General features: G+C 41.1%; 1 protein-coding gene and 1 pseudogene across 21 annotated transcripts in view; one reads left to right on the top strand and one right to left on the bottom strand.

Annotated features, from left to right (window-relative positions):
* The window catches only part of ACACA (acetyl-CoA carboxylase alpha), a 328649-nt gene that overhangs the window by 68894 nt on the left and 242335 nt on the right, over positions 1-17420 (bottom strand). For all 21 annotated transcript variants that reach the window (XR_012514502.1, XM_039476073.2, XM_074388039.1 and 18 more), the window contains 2 exons: positions 10399-10668; positions 4075-4172 (listed from right to left, as the gene is read on the bottom strand). Coding sequence is in view for 20 of the 21 variants with exons in the window: in XM_039476073.2 (XP_039332007.1) it covers positions 4075-4172; positions 10399-10668 (368 nt within the window). In the remaining variant the exon portion in view is untranslated. The remainder of the gene's footprint in view (positions 1-4074; positions 4173-10398; positions 10669-17420) is intronic.
* Positions 11221-12834, top strand: LOC120366758 (large ribosomal subunit protein eL20 pseudogene; annotated as a pseudogene).

The following is a 17420-nucleotide window of genomic DNA, read 5'->3' as shown; positions in this document are numbered from 1 at the left end:
CAATGTATATAACGAGCAATAGGTATCATATCAACAATTTTAGACAATTTTACGTAGGAAGAAAAGATCCCAATAGAGAGGTAATGAGAATGCTCAGCTTAGTTTCTCAAGTCAAAAATCCTCTTCTAAGGTCAGATGAAGTGAAGATCAGAATACTGAACTCGCATTCCTGCTCCTTCATGAATATCAACTACATACACAAGGATCCCTGGATATAGTCCTCTGGAGGGGCGAGTGCAATGTGTGTAGAAGTGAAATGCTGACCAAGTTGTCCAGAAAGCATCCTGTGGATCTAGTGGGAGCTAGTGGGGGTCATTCATCTGTCTTCCTGGCAGGGGTTTAGGAGTGATAGCTGATAATGGGAAATGGGAAATGGGGAATGCAACTAATAAAAGTAAGGAAAAATACAAAGTTGGAAGTAGAGATGGGCATATATTATTTATTGTTCCATGTGTACCCAGAAGACTTGGCAGTGGGCACAGTTTTATAAATTGAAATAATAAATAAGTATCCCATAGTGGCTCTTAAACTACTTCCTCCTGCCCCCATATTTTCCGGCTCCCTTCTTCATTTCCAGCCCTCCATCAATTCTTTTTCTTTGCCCTTGCTGTTGGTCTGTGACTTTACATCTCTGCTTCCCAGATTCTGCTGTCTTTCTATTTTCAGCCTTTCCAAATATCCAATAATTTCCTAATTCTTCCTTTTGTCCTGTATCTAGACTATCCTAAAGTTATGTCAGAAATGAAGCTATTGTCCCTTAAGGTGGTTAATTAACTACATTAATTGTATATGTGTGTGTGTCTGTTGTTCTTGTAAGGTCCATATAGTCATAGTCAAGGATCCAGCCAGATTTGCCTGTAACAAACTCAATATTCATAGATTCCAGAAATGAAGAGTTAAAAAATATCATAGGGGACAATTCCATTCAAAGTAGCAAGAAAAAATGCAAAATATTTAGAAACGAGCATAAAGAAATTGGCAGAATCTCACCGTAATCGTATTGTGACCCAACGCACCATGATGAACTCCCAGAAGCACTACAAGACAGTTTAAATTTTTGAGAGAAGCACTATGATATGTGATATCTGTGAACTAGCAGCTTTAGATAGTTCACAGTAGTTCACAGTTTAACGTTAGAATAGTGCTACATTCCTTTTGAAAATGTCGTCTGCTGGGCGCGGTGGCTCAAGCCTGTAATCCCAGCACTTTGGGAGGCTGAGGCGGGTAGATCACGAGGTCAAGAGATTGAGACCATCTTGGCCAACATAGTGAAACCCCGTTTCTACTTAAAAATTACAAAAAACAATTAGCTGGGCGTGGTGGCGGGCGCTTGTAGTCCCAGCTACCCGGGAGGCTGAGGTAGGAGAATTGCTTGAACCCGGGAGGCGGAGGCTGCAGTGAGCTGAGATCGCGCCACTGAACTCCAGCCTGGTGCCTGGCAACAGAGCAAGACTCTCTCAAAAATAAAAAAAGAAAATGTCTTGTCTTTGCAAAGCTATTTTGAAGTTTCTGTGAAAACTGAATGAAGAACAAGAAATGAGGGTGGCTACATCCAAGCTGATTCCAAGGTTTGAGATGTTTTACAGACATCTCAAATATCTCATTATTAAGTATCTATTTAAGATATTTAAATAAATTTTTTCAATTTATGTATAAATTTTTTCAATTTATGTATATATTTTTTCAATTTATGTATATATTTTTCAATTTTTTCAATTTATGTATAAATAAATTTTTTCAATTTATGTATATATTTTTTAAATGATTATTAAGTTCTTAGGACACAAAAAGTTATTAAGTTGTTTACCTAATAAACAGAAATATTAAGTATATCTTGTAGCCTAGGGGTGCTATAAAAAAAATGACGGAGACACTAAGGATGCCACGAACCAAAAAGTTGGGGAACCTCTGGCAAACCTATATGAAGAAAACTATCAAACTCCAAAACCAAACCAAACCAAAACAACACTCATATAAATGGAAAAACACGCCATGTTTCTTTCTGGGAAGAGTTAGTATTAAGAAGATGTCAGATCTTAAATTAGTGTGTAAACTCAATGCAATCAAAATCATTACGGAAACATTTTTGGCATTAGAAAAACATGAGCCTCTACCCAAACACAGTGGCTTATACCTGTAAGGTATAAGGTTGAGGTGGGAAGATTATTTGAGGTCAGGAGTTTGAGACCAGCCTGGGCAACACAGCAAGACTCTATCTCTAAAATAATAATTTAAAAAATTAGCTGGGCATGATGGCACTTGTCTATAACCCAGCTACTTGGGAGGCTGACATGGGACAATCTCTTAACCTCAGGAGTTTGAGGATGTAGTGACCTATGATTACACGACTGCTTCCCAGTTTGAGCAACAGAGTGAAACCCTGTCTCTAAAAACAAAGAACAAAAACCTCTACATTAAAATAAAAGTAGCCAATGAGACTTGAGGAAAAATAAAGAATGTGAGAAAATTTGCCCCACTTGAATAGCTGAAATAGTGTGGCATTACCCCCAGAGTAGACAGACAGAATAAAAAACACAAGAGTAAATTTTCGATAAATCATATTAGAGCAATTAACATTCTTTTTTTTATTTTTGAGATGGAGTCTCGCTCTGTCACCCAGGCTGGAATGCAGTGATGCAATCTTGGCTCACTGCAACCTCTGTCTCCTGGGTTCAAGCAATTTTCCTACCCCAGCCTCCCAAGTATTTGGGACAACAGGCACACATCACTAGGCCTAGTTAATTTGTGTATTTTTAGTATAGAAGGGGTTTCATCATGTTGGCCAGCCTGGTCTTGAACTCCTGACCTCAAGTGATCTGCCTGCCTCAGCCTCCCAAAGTGCTAAGATTACAGGCATAAGCCAACATGTCCATCCAAGCAATTAATATTCTTAAAAATACTAGCAGATAGACTAAATAAAAACATTCAGCTTCACTGGGAGTCGAAAATACAAGTTAAAATAACAAATGCTGTTCTTATTCCATTTTATTAATTGACAATAATCAATGTTGGCAAGGGTGAAGAAAAATTAAAGAGGGAAACAAATCCTATTCTACACTGCTGACAGGAATGCCAATCTTGGGAAGGCAATTTAAAATCATTGTTTCAAACCCTTAAAAATTGACTTTCTGACCTGCAATTTCACTTCTAGAAATTAACCAACAAGGGATGATCAGAGCTTTTAATTCCTAAAAGTTTATATAAAATTTACATAAATGTCCCTTAAGGGGGTTCAGCCCAGAGATGTGAAAAATTAGAAATAGTCTGAATGTTCAAATATATTTATTATAAGATACTATGTAGCCATTAAGCATCATATTCTTAAATAATATTTTAACAATACCTGAAATTTCCCCAAAAATAATTTTTCGTGAAAAGGATAAATTGTAAAAGAAATTTTTGTTATAATTTCAATCACATAGAAAGAAGGTATGTCTCTAGAAAAGACAGCAAGAGTATAACATAAATTCATAATCGTGGCCTGTGAGTGGGATTGTGGCTAATTTTTATTTTTCTTCATAATTGTTTACATGTTTCAGTTTTTCTTTTCTTTTTGTTTTTTTGAGACGGAGTTTCGCTCGTTACCCAGGCTGGAGCGCAATGGCGCGATCTCGGCTCACCGCAACCTCCGCCTCCTGGGTTCAGGCAATTCTCCTGCCTCAGCCTCCCGAGTAGCTGGAATTACAGGCACGCACCACCATGCCCAGCTAATTTTTGGTATTTTTAGTAGAGACGGGGTTTCACCACGTTGACCAGGATGGTCTCGATCTCTTGACCTCGTGATCCACCCGCCTCGGCCTCCCAAAGTGCTGGGATGACAGGCGGGGGCCACTGCACCCGGCACATGTTTCAGTTTTTCTAAAATGAATTAAGTATTATAAATTCAACAACTTCAATCAATAACAAGGTTCTTCAGTTAATAAGTGGTAGAGCTGGATATACACCTAAGACATCTAGATTATGTCATCTTTAATGCTCTGCAAGGTTATGAGCAGCTGTACCATAAGGAAACAAATACCATATTCTCCTTCTTTAGTCCTGACCAAATTATTCCAATACATATTGTGCACCTACCTGGATTCTCCTTCATCCTCTACGTGCTCACAGTGGACAGAGTTGAGAGCACTGACTCTCTTATAATCTTGAGGGGTCAGATATAAATACTTGTATCCCTGTGAAGCATAAATAGTTTTTAACTCATTATTTGCCATTGTAATATAACCAGAAGATACAGCAAAACATACATAATGAAGCTTGTGCCACAGCAAGCTTTAAACTGCCACATCATTTCTTAGGTTTCCCGTCTAATAGAATACTAGCACCGACAGTCCTCCGTTGAAAGACAGAAGGGCCTATTTTTGCAGTCACTAACTGTCCTTGAAACAAGATACCTTATAGCTGCAATTCCGAGTATATTTCATTTTCAACAGGGTTAAAGGGTCATTTTCTGAGCTTTAGTGACATCTCTATTAACGATATCAACGTGAAATTATAGAATTGTGTGAATTACTATTTTTCACTCTCTCAAATCCACAGCATCATCAAAATATATACAAGAACAAGGGATAACAGAGACCCACAAATCTAGGAGATCCAATATTAAAATCAGAAGTCTAAGCAGTGCTGCTGATAGTTAGTGAACACTGAACTCAGATCTTTTGTTTTTTCCACAAACAAATCCTAATGTCCATTTACATTTAAAAAATCATACTAACATTTCATAATTGATTTATTATATGTATCTATACATATACATATCCACATACAAAGTAGAGTTACATGGTATATGTGTTTAACTTAAGTGAATTAGTCACTCAGTCAAAAAAAATAGGTAAACACAGGGAAACATTTTAAATACTATGAGAAATTATGCCCACCATTTAACCCAATAAATTTATGTCCCACAGTGAGCACAACATGGAAGAGACATGAATCTGCAATTGGTCTTGCATGATTTGTGTCGAGAATGCCTGATAGCACTGAGTGTCATTAGCATGTCAGTCAGTACACATTTACTGAGTGCCTATTATGTACAAGGTACTATTCCAGGCACTGGAAAAACAGGAATTAACAAAACAGACAAGAATTCCTACCCTTATAAAACGTACCTCCTACTGGGAAAGTCAGGAAATACACAAAATAAGTAAAATGTATAATGTTAATGGGAATAATGCTAAGGGGAAAAAAAGTAAAAGAATGTAGGCAGAGTCAAACTTTTAGAAAAAAATAACCAAGGAAAGCCTCACTAAAAAGTGTCATTTGAGTAAAGACCTGAAGGAGCTGAGGCTATGAGACATGAAGATACCTGATGAAAAAGCATCCTAGGTAGAAGGAACAGCAAGAACAAATGCATTGAGGCATGGTGTGCTTAGCAAGTTTAAGGAAGTAAAGAGTCAGGTAGGGCCAGTGTGTGGAATGGCTGGGAGAGGCAATGCAAGAAATGAGGGCAGAGTGGTACTGGAAAGCTGATCTATGTAAGGCCTTGCAGGCAACTATATGATCTTTGGCTTTTACTTGAATGAGTTGGGAAGCTATTAAAGGGTTTTATTAGCTGGGCATGGTGGCGCGTGCCTGTAATCCCAGCTACTCAGGAGGCTGAGGCAGGAGAATTGCCTGAACCCGGGAGGCGGAGGTTGCGGTGAGCCGAGATCGCGCCATTGCACTCCAGCCTGGGTAACAAGAGCGAAACTCCGTCTCAAAAAAAATAAAAAATAAAATAATAAAAAAATAAAAAAAATTAAGTAATGAATGTGTTATTTAAAAAAAAAAAAGGGTTTTAAACAGAAAAAAATTTTGTGATCTGATTTATATTTAAACTGGATCTATCTACTTTTTTTTTTTTTTTTTTTTTTAAATTTAAAGCAGAGTCTCGGGCTGCCGCTCAGGCTGGAGTGAGTGGTGCAATCCTGGCTCACTGCAACCTCCACCTCCCGGGCTGAAGCAATTCTCCTGTGTCAGCCTCCTAAGTAGCTGGGATTACAGGCACCTGTCACAATGCCCTGCTAATTTTTATATTTTTAGTAGTACAGGCACCTGTCACAATGCCCTGCTAATTTTTATATTTTTAGTAGAGACGGGGTTTCATCATGTTGGCCAGGTTGGTCTCGAACTCCTGACCTCAAGTTGATCTGCCTGCCTCGGCCTCTCAAAATGCTGGAATTACAGGCATGAGCATGAGCCACTGATCATGGCCTCATTTCTACATTCTGTTAAGAACAGACCTTGGGTGGGGCTGGGAGCAAGGCCAGAGGCAGGAAGGCCTATTAGGAGGGTACTGAAATATGCAGGTAAGGAGAGTTAGACTACTGCTATTGCTAGTAAGTAGCAGTGGTATTGGTTAGACATACTCAGATTCTGGATATTTTTAGGTAGGGATGTAAACAAGATTTGCTGTTTAGATGGACAATGGGGTGTGGAAGTGAATGTGGGGTATGCAAGAAAGAGAGAAGTCAAGATAACTCCAAGGTCTTCTATTTGAACAAATGAAACAAGAGAGGACCATCTGTTGAGACAAAGACGACTGTGGGAAGAACACATTACAGGAAGATTAGAAGCCACAATTTAGGCAGATTAAGGAGAGATGTTGAGTCTGGATATATGAATCTCATGTTCAAGGGTAAGATATAAAGTTGGAAGTTTATCAGCTTGTATATGAAACTTAAAGCTTTAAAAGACTGTGTAAGGCTGGGTGCGGTGGCTCCCACCTCATTCCTGCACTTTGGGATGCCGAGATGGGCAGATCACTTTGAGCTTAGGAATTTGAGACCAGCCTGGGCAACAGGGTGAAACCCCGTCTCTACAAAAAAACACAAAAATTAGCCGGGCATGCTGGTGCACAGTCCCAGTTACTCAGGAGGCTGAGGCTGGAGAACTGCTTGAACCCAAGAGGCGGAGGTTGCAGTGAGTTGTAATCGCACCACTGCATTCCAACCTGGGCAACAGAGTGAGACCCTGTCTCAAAAAACAAACAAACAAAAAAAACAGGATGACATCACCAAGGGAAGGTAAACAGGAAAAGAGGAGCGGTCCAGGGACCAAGCCCTTGAATCACTTTTTTCCTTCTACTCTACTTTTTATATTGGCTGCCTTGCCATACCACCAGATGAGAGGGCATTGGGTCCTGGTGGGGTTGAGAATGGAGAGTCCAGAACTTCTTGGTCCTGCAGCAGCCTCTGTGCTCCTGACATGTCTCCATTCACATATTTTTTAATAATTAAAAAATTGAGGCCGGGTGCAGTGGCTCAAGCCTGTAATCCCAGCACTTTGGGAGGCCGAGGCGGGTGGATCACGAGGTCAAGAGATCGAGACCATCCTGGTCAACATGGTGAAACCCCGTCTCTACTAAAAATACAAAAAAATTAGCTGGGCATGGTGGCACGTGCCTGTAATCCCAGCTACTCAGGAGGCTGAGGCAGGAGAATTGCCTGAACCCAGGAGGCGGAGGTTGCGGTGAGCCGAGATCGTGCCACTGCACTCCAGCCTGGGTAACAAGAGTGAAACTCCGTCTAAAAAAAAAAAAAAAAAAAAAAATTGGCCAGACGCAGTGGCTAATGCCTATAAATCTTAGCACTTGGGGAGGCTGATGTGGGAGGATCACTTGAGGCCAGGAGTTTGAGGCCAGTCTGGGCAACATAGCAAAACCTTGCCTTTACGAAAAATTTAAAAAAATTAGCCAGGTGTAGTGGTGTATGCCTATAGTCCCAGCTACTTGGGAGGTCGAGGTGGGAGGATCACTTGTGCCCAGGAGTTGGAAGATGTAGTAGGCTATGAATGTGCCACTGTACTCCAGTCTGGGTGACAGAGCTAGACCCTGTCTCTTAAAAAAAAAAAAAACACAGATAAAATCAATATAACATAAAATTCAACATTTTGGTTTTTTAAGTTTTTTTGAGTCTTACTTTATTGTCTAGCCTGAGTGCAATGGCGTGATCCTGGCTCACTGCAACCTCCACCTCCCACGTTCAAGAGATTCTCATGCCTCTCCACCTCCCAAATAGCTGGGAATACAGGTGTGTGCTACTACGACTGGCTAATTTTTTATATTTTAGTAGAGACGGTGTTTCAATATGCTGGTCAGGCTGATCTCAAACTCCTGGCCTCAAGTGATCTGCCTGCCTCGGCCTCCCAAAGTGCTACGTTACAGACATGAGCCACTGCATCCAGCCAAAATTCATCATTTTGAAAGGTATAACTCAGTAGATTTTAGCATATTCAGATGTTGTGCGAACATTACCACTAATTCCAGAATACTTTCATCAGCCCCACAAAAACCCTGTACCGGATCAATTTCCGTATTTTAAAAAAGTTTTTCCATGATCTCTATTGAAGTATAATTTACATACAATAAAATTTATCTGTTTTAAGTGTTATAATTTGATGAGTTTTGACAAATACTTATGTAACCACTACCACAATCAAAATATAGAATATTTCCCTAATCTCCTGAAATACTCTCACATTTAAAGACATGAAAGGCAGCAAAGGAAACTGAGAAAGAGGAGCCAGAATGCAGGAAGATAAAAAGGAGAGTTTGGGGTTGTGGAAGCCAACAGGAGAAAGTATTTCAAGGATGAAGGAATAACCAACTGTGTTAGATGCTACTGAACTGTCAAATAACTAAGGTGAGAACTGAGAATTCACCATAGAATTCAGTCATGTAGAATCACAGGTGACCTTGACAAAAGCAGCTACAGTGGAACGATAAGGGTGCAAGCTCCACCGAAGTGGGTTCAAGTGAGAATGGGAGAACATCTGGAGACAGCAAGAACAAACAAGTCTTTTAAAAATGTTGTCCTGTAAAGGGAATGAGGGAGAGAGAGTGACTGGAGGGGTGTCTGCATGCTAAAAGGCCTGATAGAGGAGAGGGGAGAAGTGCTGATGCACAACAGAACAGAGGAAGTGCTGATTATACACTTAAGTTAGCAAGAAAGGAGATCAAGTGTACAAGAGGAGGAGAAAGTGTTCATCCAAAGCACAGGAGAGAAGGTGGAGAGAAAGGGCACAACAGATGCAGGTACATGGGAGCTTGAGAAATTCTCTTCTCATTGTTCCTCTTTTCTCAGTGAATTGGGAAGCAAGGTCTGATGATATCGGCTAACAGTGAGGAGAGGGGAAGTGGGTGTTGGAAGTTTCAGGGGAGAGATGTGAAGCCATCATCCAATCAGGAGATTGGTAAACCTGAATTTAAAGTAAGATCAGTCAACAGACCTGTTTTTTTCTCTCCATCAAAGTTCAGCTGGGCAGGTGCAGACATAGGAGCAGAATGGAGAGAGTTGTATTTAAACAAGGCACAGAGTAAACAGAGTGAGGAGATAAGCAAGTTGAGAGAGAAAGTTGAAGGTGTAGAAAAGATGGTGATTCTAACGATTAATCAAGGATTGACCTTGGAATTTAAGCTAGATAGGAATGAAATGAGGTGTAAGGAGGGAGTGAAGAACAGAAGAAAGGTGGGAGGATCAACAGGTGAGTTCAAGTCAACAGATCCTGCTGATTTCAAAGGATTGTTGGACTAGTGAGAGGGAGCTGGAAAGAGGATGGAGCGGGTGGCAAAGAGAGAGAGATACTTGAAATTGAGATTACGGGGAATGAGAGGCTGAGGTAGGGAACAGGATAGGACCACCAGAAGAAAAAAAGTCTAGGATCCAAGAGGCCAGATTATGGGAAGAATCACCTATGCGGACACAGCAATCGCCAAGAATGATCACATGACTAGTAGTATTGGACAGCGTGAGAATGTGCCAGGAACTGAAAGATGCAAAGACTGAGAGGGACCGATCAAAGGATCGGAAAACACTTACAAGGAGCAGTGATGGTATGGCACAGTCTGATGACGCAAGATTCAAAGATGGGATTTTTTTTCAGAGAGAAGGGAGAGGGGTCTGGAAGCAGTAATGAGGATCAAGGACAGTATTCTCCTTCCAGGTCAGTGGTACAAAAGAAAAACAGAAATCGGTCAGAAGTTCAGAGGGCTACAGGGGAAGCAGCGTCTTTAGAGGAGAGACACGTTTCCAGCTAAGCCAGTAGGTTGGAGCAGAAGCTGAGGAACGTAAGGGATTTTGTGGATGACGGACCGTAAGTCCTGGAAGCCACAATGAAATAGTTTAAAGATACGTATTTTTGGTTTAGCGTGTCTCACACTAAATGCATACCTACTATTTCATCTAGTGCTCAAATAAAGAAACAGCAATCTGGTTTATAGCTGAAAGAAAAACCAGGTGAAATATTAAAAAATAATTTGTCTCTAACATGGTGTCTTAAGGATTTTCATAAATAATTTTGTTTCTATTTGTTACCGTAAGTAATGACCTTTGAACTTAAACCTCTATCTTTCCCCCATCTCTCCACACATGTAACGTGACCATACAGCACCTCGAGGTATCATCTGTTCTTAGTGTGTACCTTGTAAGGGTCCTCAGGGTCTACCCAGGCCACATGAAACATATGACGAATTTCTTCTGCCAGTCCAATTCTTGCTCCACTGTTGGCTGCTACGTAGATGCGTGGAATACCTTCTGCCCTGGCAAGTTCAGAAGCTCTGAGAAATAACAAATCCTCTTGAGGCCCAAAGGACCCAATTCGGTATGTGATGTCATTGCCAATAACAATGATATCTCGGCCTTCTGGATATTCAGGACTTTTAAGGGTCATTTTCCAAGCTACCATACCAATCTGGAAAGGCATAAATAAACAAATGATCAAAAGTTTCTTACATGCAGAATTTTTTTCAGGTTCCTTGAAGGTATCAGAATATACCTAGGCATAGCCATTATGTAAAGATATACATTGCTAAAGAGCCAAACTCTCTGTAGGAAACTACAAAAAACATTCTAGTATACTGCTAGGTTATGCCGAGAACAGCTGGTCTACTGTGTATTTCAAAACTATCTCAATTCCTTCTTTGGGCCTGCTCAAACCAAAATCTAAATGCACTCAGGATACATGTGGAAGAATGACATGGCACTGTTGATTAAATCTAGAATTCTCCTTTTACTGCCCTATATACTAAGACACCGATATGGTTTGGATGCTTGTCCTCTCCAAATCTCATGTTGCGATGTGATCCCTAATATTAGAGGTGGGGCCTGGTGTGAGGTGTTTGGGTCATGGGGTGGATCCCTCATGAATGGCTTGGTGCCCTCCTCTGCTCTGAGTTCATGCTAGATGTGGTTGTTTGAAAGAGTGTGGCCTTTTGTGGGTGAAAGCAATCATGAAGAGAGTGCTATGAAAGTCTTGGGCACACTACAAGAGTACAAGGTAGTAGATTGCTGCCTGCCCACCCCCAAATGACACACGCTGCCCTTCTATGGTATGCAAATCTTTGCACCTAATCATGTCATGCCAAGTCCCACCTCTGGTACTTGGTATCTCAGCTAAAGGAGGTAAGAAGTCCTCAGGGAAAATTGTCTACTACGGGTAGGTGTTTGAGAAATCCCCGCTGCAGGTGAAAAGATCAGGCATCTGGCTGCACTATGACTCCCGTAGCAGCATCCACAACATGTACTGGGTACCAGGACTTGACCACCATGGGCGCTGTCATCCAGTGCTAGTGAGACATGGGCCCCCGGCATCACACATGGGCCCACTCCATCCAGATTATAAAGGTGGAGACTGCGGCCAGCAAGTGCTGCCAGCTGGCGGCCAGGCAGTTCCATGATGCCGAGATCAAGTGCCCACTGCCCCACCAGGTCCTGCACTGCTCTCACCCAGGTGTGACTCAAATAAACTCAAAAAAAAAAAAAAGAAAGAAAAAAAAAAAAAACAGTGTGGTACCTTGCCCTCCACTTTTCTCTTGCTTCCTCTCTCACCATGTAATGTGCTGGGTCCCCCTTCACTTTCCTCCAAGATCATAAGCTACCTGAGACCCCTAATGGAAGCCCAATAGATACAGTTGCCATGCTTATACAGCCTGCAGAACCATGAGCCAAAATAAACTTTTCTTTATAAATCACCCAGCATCAGGCATTCCTTTATAGCAACACAAATGGACTAACACAGACACTATTTCCATCTTTTATGACATTCGTTCCAAGAAACCTTCAACACACAAGGAAGCAGTAAGAGGATCACTTCTCATGGACTGTATACTTTTCGTGATCCAGGCTCCTTGTACTCTCCTCCAGCATTTGATAGAATCATAGAAACTCTCTTTATTGGTTTGTTTCAGGTATGCTCATTCCATTTCTGCAAGAATTTGCTAATGTTCAACACTGCATCCTTGTGGGGAGCTCTTGCTTTCTCCCAGCACCAGAAAACCAAAGGATGCAAAGAACGAATCTCTTGCTGCACTATGATATATGTAAATCTCTGCTCTCTGTTCAGCAGCATCTGACCAGCTACACAAATAAATGATATTGACTTAAAAGGCAGAGGTGACATGTCTCTTCCCAAACCCTCATAGCCCTCTCCTGTTTTAATCCCCTTCTATATGAGAACTAGTCAATCCTTCTACTTGTATATTTGCTAGTTCCATTTCTTTTCTGTTCACTCGTACTCTAGTTACAGCTGTCGTTTTTCATGTCTGCCTGTCTGTTTCCCCTATACCTAGATAAGTAATGTTTTGCATTCTTTTCCCTCCCTTTCTTTCTGTCTCTCACCCCCCTCATCGCCCCCACCACTCGCCACCAAACACAAAGCCTATCAGATGAACATCCCTGGTCCTGCCTAATAGAGCCCAGCCGCATCTGCAGCCTTGGTCCCTCATCCCCAGGCTGGTGCATATCACCTCATTGGGGAGCTGGACATCAAGAAGGGCCATTAACAGATGTAAATAGCAGCATCCCTGGAAAGCCACATGCATCACCCAGACTCAACCGGGCCAGTGCTCATAAGCTCTGAGTACACATTCCTCAATCCAATTGCATATCCACTGTAATCAGGCTGGTTGAAGCATTCTACACAGCTATTTGTGATTCTCGGCATTAAGAAATATATATATGAAACACCCACAGATAAATACAAGCTATTTAACATATCATACCATTGGCCAAATACAAATCAAAATGGATATAATACACAGAAAAAAATCCAATCTCTTTCTGAGATAAAGTATTACTCTATCTACTCATTAAAGACAGAGAAAGGAAGGAAAAATAGATCATTCAAAAAATAGCACAGAGAAAACTCAAATATCAGGATAATTTTAGTTGTGGTTTTTAAGACGCTAGTTAATATAATGCCTGTATGAGGAGAAATATTTTATCAGCGTTTCGCATGCCCCTCTAACCCCAAATCTCTTTTGTTTTTCAGGAAGGAAAAGCTATTCCCTGTCAATTTTCCTCTAAATGCATTTGTAGTTAGAAAGATTGGGTTTTACACCAAATTTTATGATATATTAACCTTAGCAGCCTAGGCCAGAAGCAGTGAGATACAAGCCCTGAAGATTCTACTTCAGCATTTGTGTGCTAATGTAAACATTGTGACCATGTGGCACTGGGCAGGCAAATAATACTCTTATCTTTCATTACTACCTGGGGACTCTAACTGTGTCACTTGGGCAGTGAGTTCAGCAATTGGCTAGGTCATTATGCTTGCAATATTGACTTCTAATTAGGTGTCAACACAGCAGCACCAAGAACATACTACTCTTTATCAAAGTCTCTCCAAAGTGTGTTACTCATCGACCACCCGCTCCCATCTTAAAAAGTACCATTACAGAATGAAGAGTGCTATCCCAGTCTCAGTACAGCAAGATTCCTGATTGGAAGACATTCAGTTTTGAAGCGGCATGATGGACTAACATCTAAGAAAGCATCTATTATTTAATTTACATTAAAATTTAGATTTCACTGCTAATCAAAGGATAGCATATAAAGGTAAACATGGGCTTTGGAGTCCAACAAGCTTAGATCCAAATCCAGGCGCTATCACTTACATTAACTGTGTGATCTTGAGAAAATTATTTAACTTTACTGAGCTTCAATCTCCCATGTGAAATTAAGAAAATAATACCCATGGGGACCAGCCAAGGTGGCTCACTCCTCAATTCCCAGGAATTTCGGAGGCTGAGGCAGGCGTGTCACAAGGTCAGGAGTTCTAGACCAGCCTGGCCAAGGTGGCCACACCTCATCTCTACTAAAAATACAAAAATTAGCCGGGCATGGTGGCGGGCACCTGTAAACCCAGCTACTCGCGAGACTGAGGCAGGAGAATCACTGGAACCCAGGAGGCGGAGGTTGCGGTGAGCTGAGATTGTGCCATTGCACTCCAGCCTGGGTGACAAGAGCAAGAAAGAAGAAAATAATACACAAAAACTTTGTCTTTATCTCTCCTCTCACTCTGTCTGAATCTTACCCATTCCAAAAGGTTCATTCAAATTCCATTTCCTCAGTAAAGCTTCTCCCAGCCAGTAATTCCTTTCTTTTTTGATTTCCTACTAAGACCTCTAAGATATATATATATTTGATATATATATCATATATATAAATATATATATACACAAATATATATATATAAATATTTTATATATATAAATATATCAAATATATATATTTTTGGAGACAGGGTCTCTCTCTGTCACCCAGGCTGGAGTGTAGTGGCACGATCTTGGCTCACAACCCCTGCCACCCTGAGCTCAAGGCAAGCCTCCCATCTCAGCCTCCTGAATAACTGGGACTGCAGGCATGTACTACCACACTTGGCCAATTTTTGCATTTTTCTATAGAGACAGGATTTCACCATGTTGTCCAGGCTGGTCTCGAACTCCTGGCCTCAAGCCATCCTCCCACCTCAGCCTCCCAAAACTACTGGGATTACAGGTGTGAGCCACCCTGCCCAGCCTGAGAATTCTTCTGATAACTGAAGAATTCAGCTAGGATTGCTTTTGGCTTACGATCTTGAACCACTATATCATCTTTTCTAGTGCTTCCCAGGAACACTACACATAATATGGGAATAATAAATGCTTGCTAGTTCCAGAGTCTTTTTACTTTTTTTCTTTCAATTTAATTAAATTTTTTTTTTTCTTAGAGACAGTCTCGCTCTGTCGCCCAGGCTGGAGTGCAGTGGTGCAATTTCGGCTCAGTGTAACCTCTGCCTCCCAGGTTCAAGTCATTCTCCTGCCTCAGCCTCCTGTAGCTGGGACTACAGGCGCCTGTCACCATGCCTGGCTAATATTTTTGTATTTTTAGTAGACATGGGGTTTCACCATACTGGCCAGGCTGGTCTTGAACTCTTGATCTTGTCATGTGCCTACCTTGGTCCACCAAAGTGCTGGGATTACAGGCATTAGCCTGGGACCACAGGGGTGTGCCACCACCATGCCCATATTACAGACCCTGGCATACAAAAGCCCTCAAACAGTAGCTATTATTAACTCAAAGGCAGCCGTTATTATTGCCATGAGGAAACTGAGGCACAAAGGAATTAAGTAACTTGCCCTTATAGCTAATGTGAATTGTTCATTTTTTTTGAGACGGAGTCTCACTCTGTCGCCCAAGTTGGAGTGCAGTGGTGCAATCCCGGCTCACTGCAACCTCTGCCTCCTAGGTTCAAGCAATTCTCCTGCCTCAGCCTTCTGAGTAGCTGGGATTACAGGTGCATGCCACTATGCCCAGCTAGTTTTTGCCTTTTTTTTTTTTTCAGTAGAGATGGGGTTTCATCACGTTGGCCAGTCTAGTTTCAAACTCCTGACCTTGTGATCCGCCCTCTTTGGTCCCCCAAAGTATTTATTTTTAAAAAGAAGATTCACATACACAAATGATATTTTCTTGTTTTTTGCTTGTTTTTAGGTTTTGGGGTTTTTTTAAATTGAGACAGTGTCTCAGGCTGTCACCCAGGCTGGAGTGCAGTAGAGAGATCTTGGCTTGGTGCAATCTCTGCCCAGGCTGGAAATGCAGTGGTACAATCTTGGCATGCTGAAACCTCCACCTCTCCGGTTCAAGTGATTATCCTGCCTCAGTCTACCAAGTAGGTGGGATAACAGGCACATACTACCATGCCCAGCTAATTTTTGTATTTTTAGTAGAGACAGGATTTCACCATGTTGGACAGGCTGGTCTTGAACCACTGACCTCAGGTGATCCACCTGCCTCAGTCTCCCAAAGTGCTAGGATTACAGGTGTAAGCCAACAAATGGTATTTTTTTTTTCTTTTTTTTTTTTTTTGAGACGGAGTTTCGTACTTGTTGCCCAAGCTGGAGTGCAATGGCACCATCTCGGCTCACTGCAACCTCCATCTCCTGGGTTAAAGCAATTCTCCTGCCTCAGCCTCCCAAGTAGTTGGGATTACAGGCGTGCGCCACCATGCCCAGCTAATTTTTTTTTTTTTGTATTTTTAGTAGAGACGGGCGCGGTGGCTCACACCTGTAATCTCAGCACTTTGGGAGGCTGAGGCGGCGGATCACGAGAGCAGGAGATTGAGATCATCCTGGCCAACATGATGAAATCCCATCTCTACTAAAAATACAAAAATTTTAGTCAGGCGTGGTGGCACACGCTTATAGTCCCAGCTACTCCGGAGGCTGAGATGGAAAAATCACTTGAACCTGGGAGATGGAGGTTGCAGTGAGCAGAGATTGCGCCACCACACTCCAGCCTGGCGACAGAGCAAGACTCTGTCTAAAAAAAAAAACCAAAAAAAAAACCCCGTGATATAATACTAACTTAGAAACGGGCTCAGACTCAGGAGCCACATTCTGAGATTCTGAATCTGAATCTAAGAGAATTTGACAGAACTGAGACTCAGCTTTCTAGCCATATATCCTTAGGTAAGTCATCAACCTCCCTGTACCTCAGTTCCTCCACTGGTAAAACAAGGGTAGTAAAAATCTACTGCCTAAGTTTGTTTTGAGGATTAAAGACATGTTAAGTCCTAGGACAGTGCTGGTACATAGTAAATGCATAGTATACATGGCAACCTCATCAATGGAAAAGAATGTTGGGGGAAAAAAAGCAAAAAAATAAGAAACAAAAAAATAAGGTGATAATTATTGGGATGATGGGATTGTATTGCGTTTTTTCCATTCTCCGAATTTTCTTTTTTGTACTTATATTACACTGATAACTTTAACTTTTTATAAAATAAAAAATAACTTAGAAAAGAAAACCACCAAATTCTTCTTCACTGGGTGATAGGTACATGGGAGTTTATATTTAATTTATGCCTACTTTAGTGTATGTTTGAGCATTTCTATAACAAAAACAAAAAAAATTCTTTAAGGGGGAAAAAAACCTCACCAGCCTAATTTCCCGTATTTTAGAGGAACTAATTCTAGATTTTAATCATACCACAACAGATCTTATTTATATAAAATTTGAAAGAGATAAACATATGAAAATTAAAAATCAAGACTCACTTTAAAGAGAAAGAAATATCAAGAACCATGTTAGTTCGTAGGGTTATTTTGTTTTCGAAAAAGAAATGCTCTGCAATGATGTGGTAGAGTGTAAACATATGTATATATAGGTTTATACAATATTAATATC

This window comes from Saimiri boliviensis, chromosome 17 (genome assembly GCF_048565385.1).
Source record: "Saimiri boliviensis isolate mSaiBol1 chromosome 17, mSaiBol1.pri, whole genome shotgun sequence".
Classification (NCBI taxonomy): Eukaryota; Metazoa; Chordata; class Mammalia; order Primates; family Cebidae; genus Saimiri; species Saimiri boliviensis.
The sequence above is the reverse complement of the archived record's forward strand: the minus strand, read 5'-3'. Positions and strand labels throughout refer to the sequence as shown.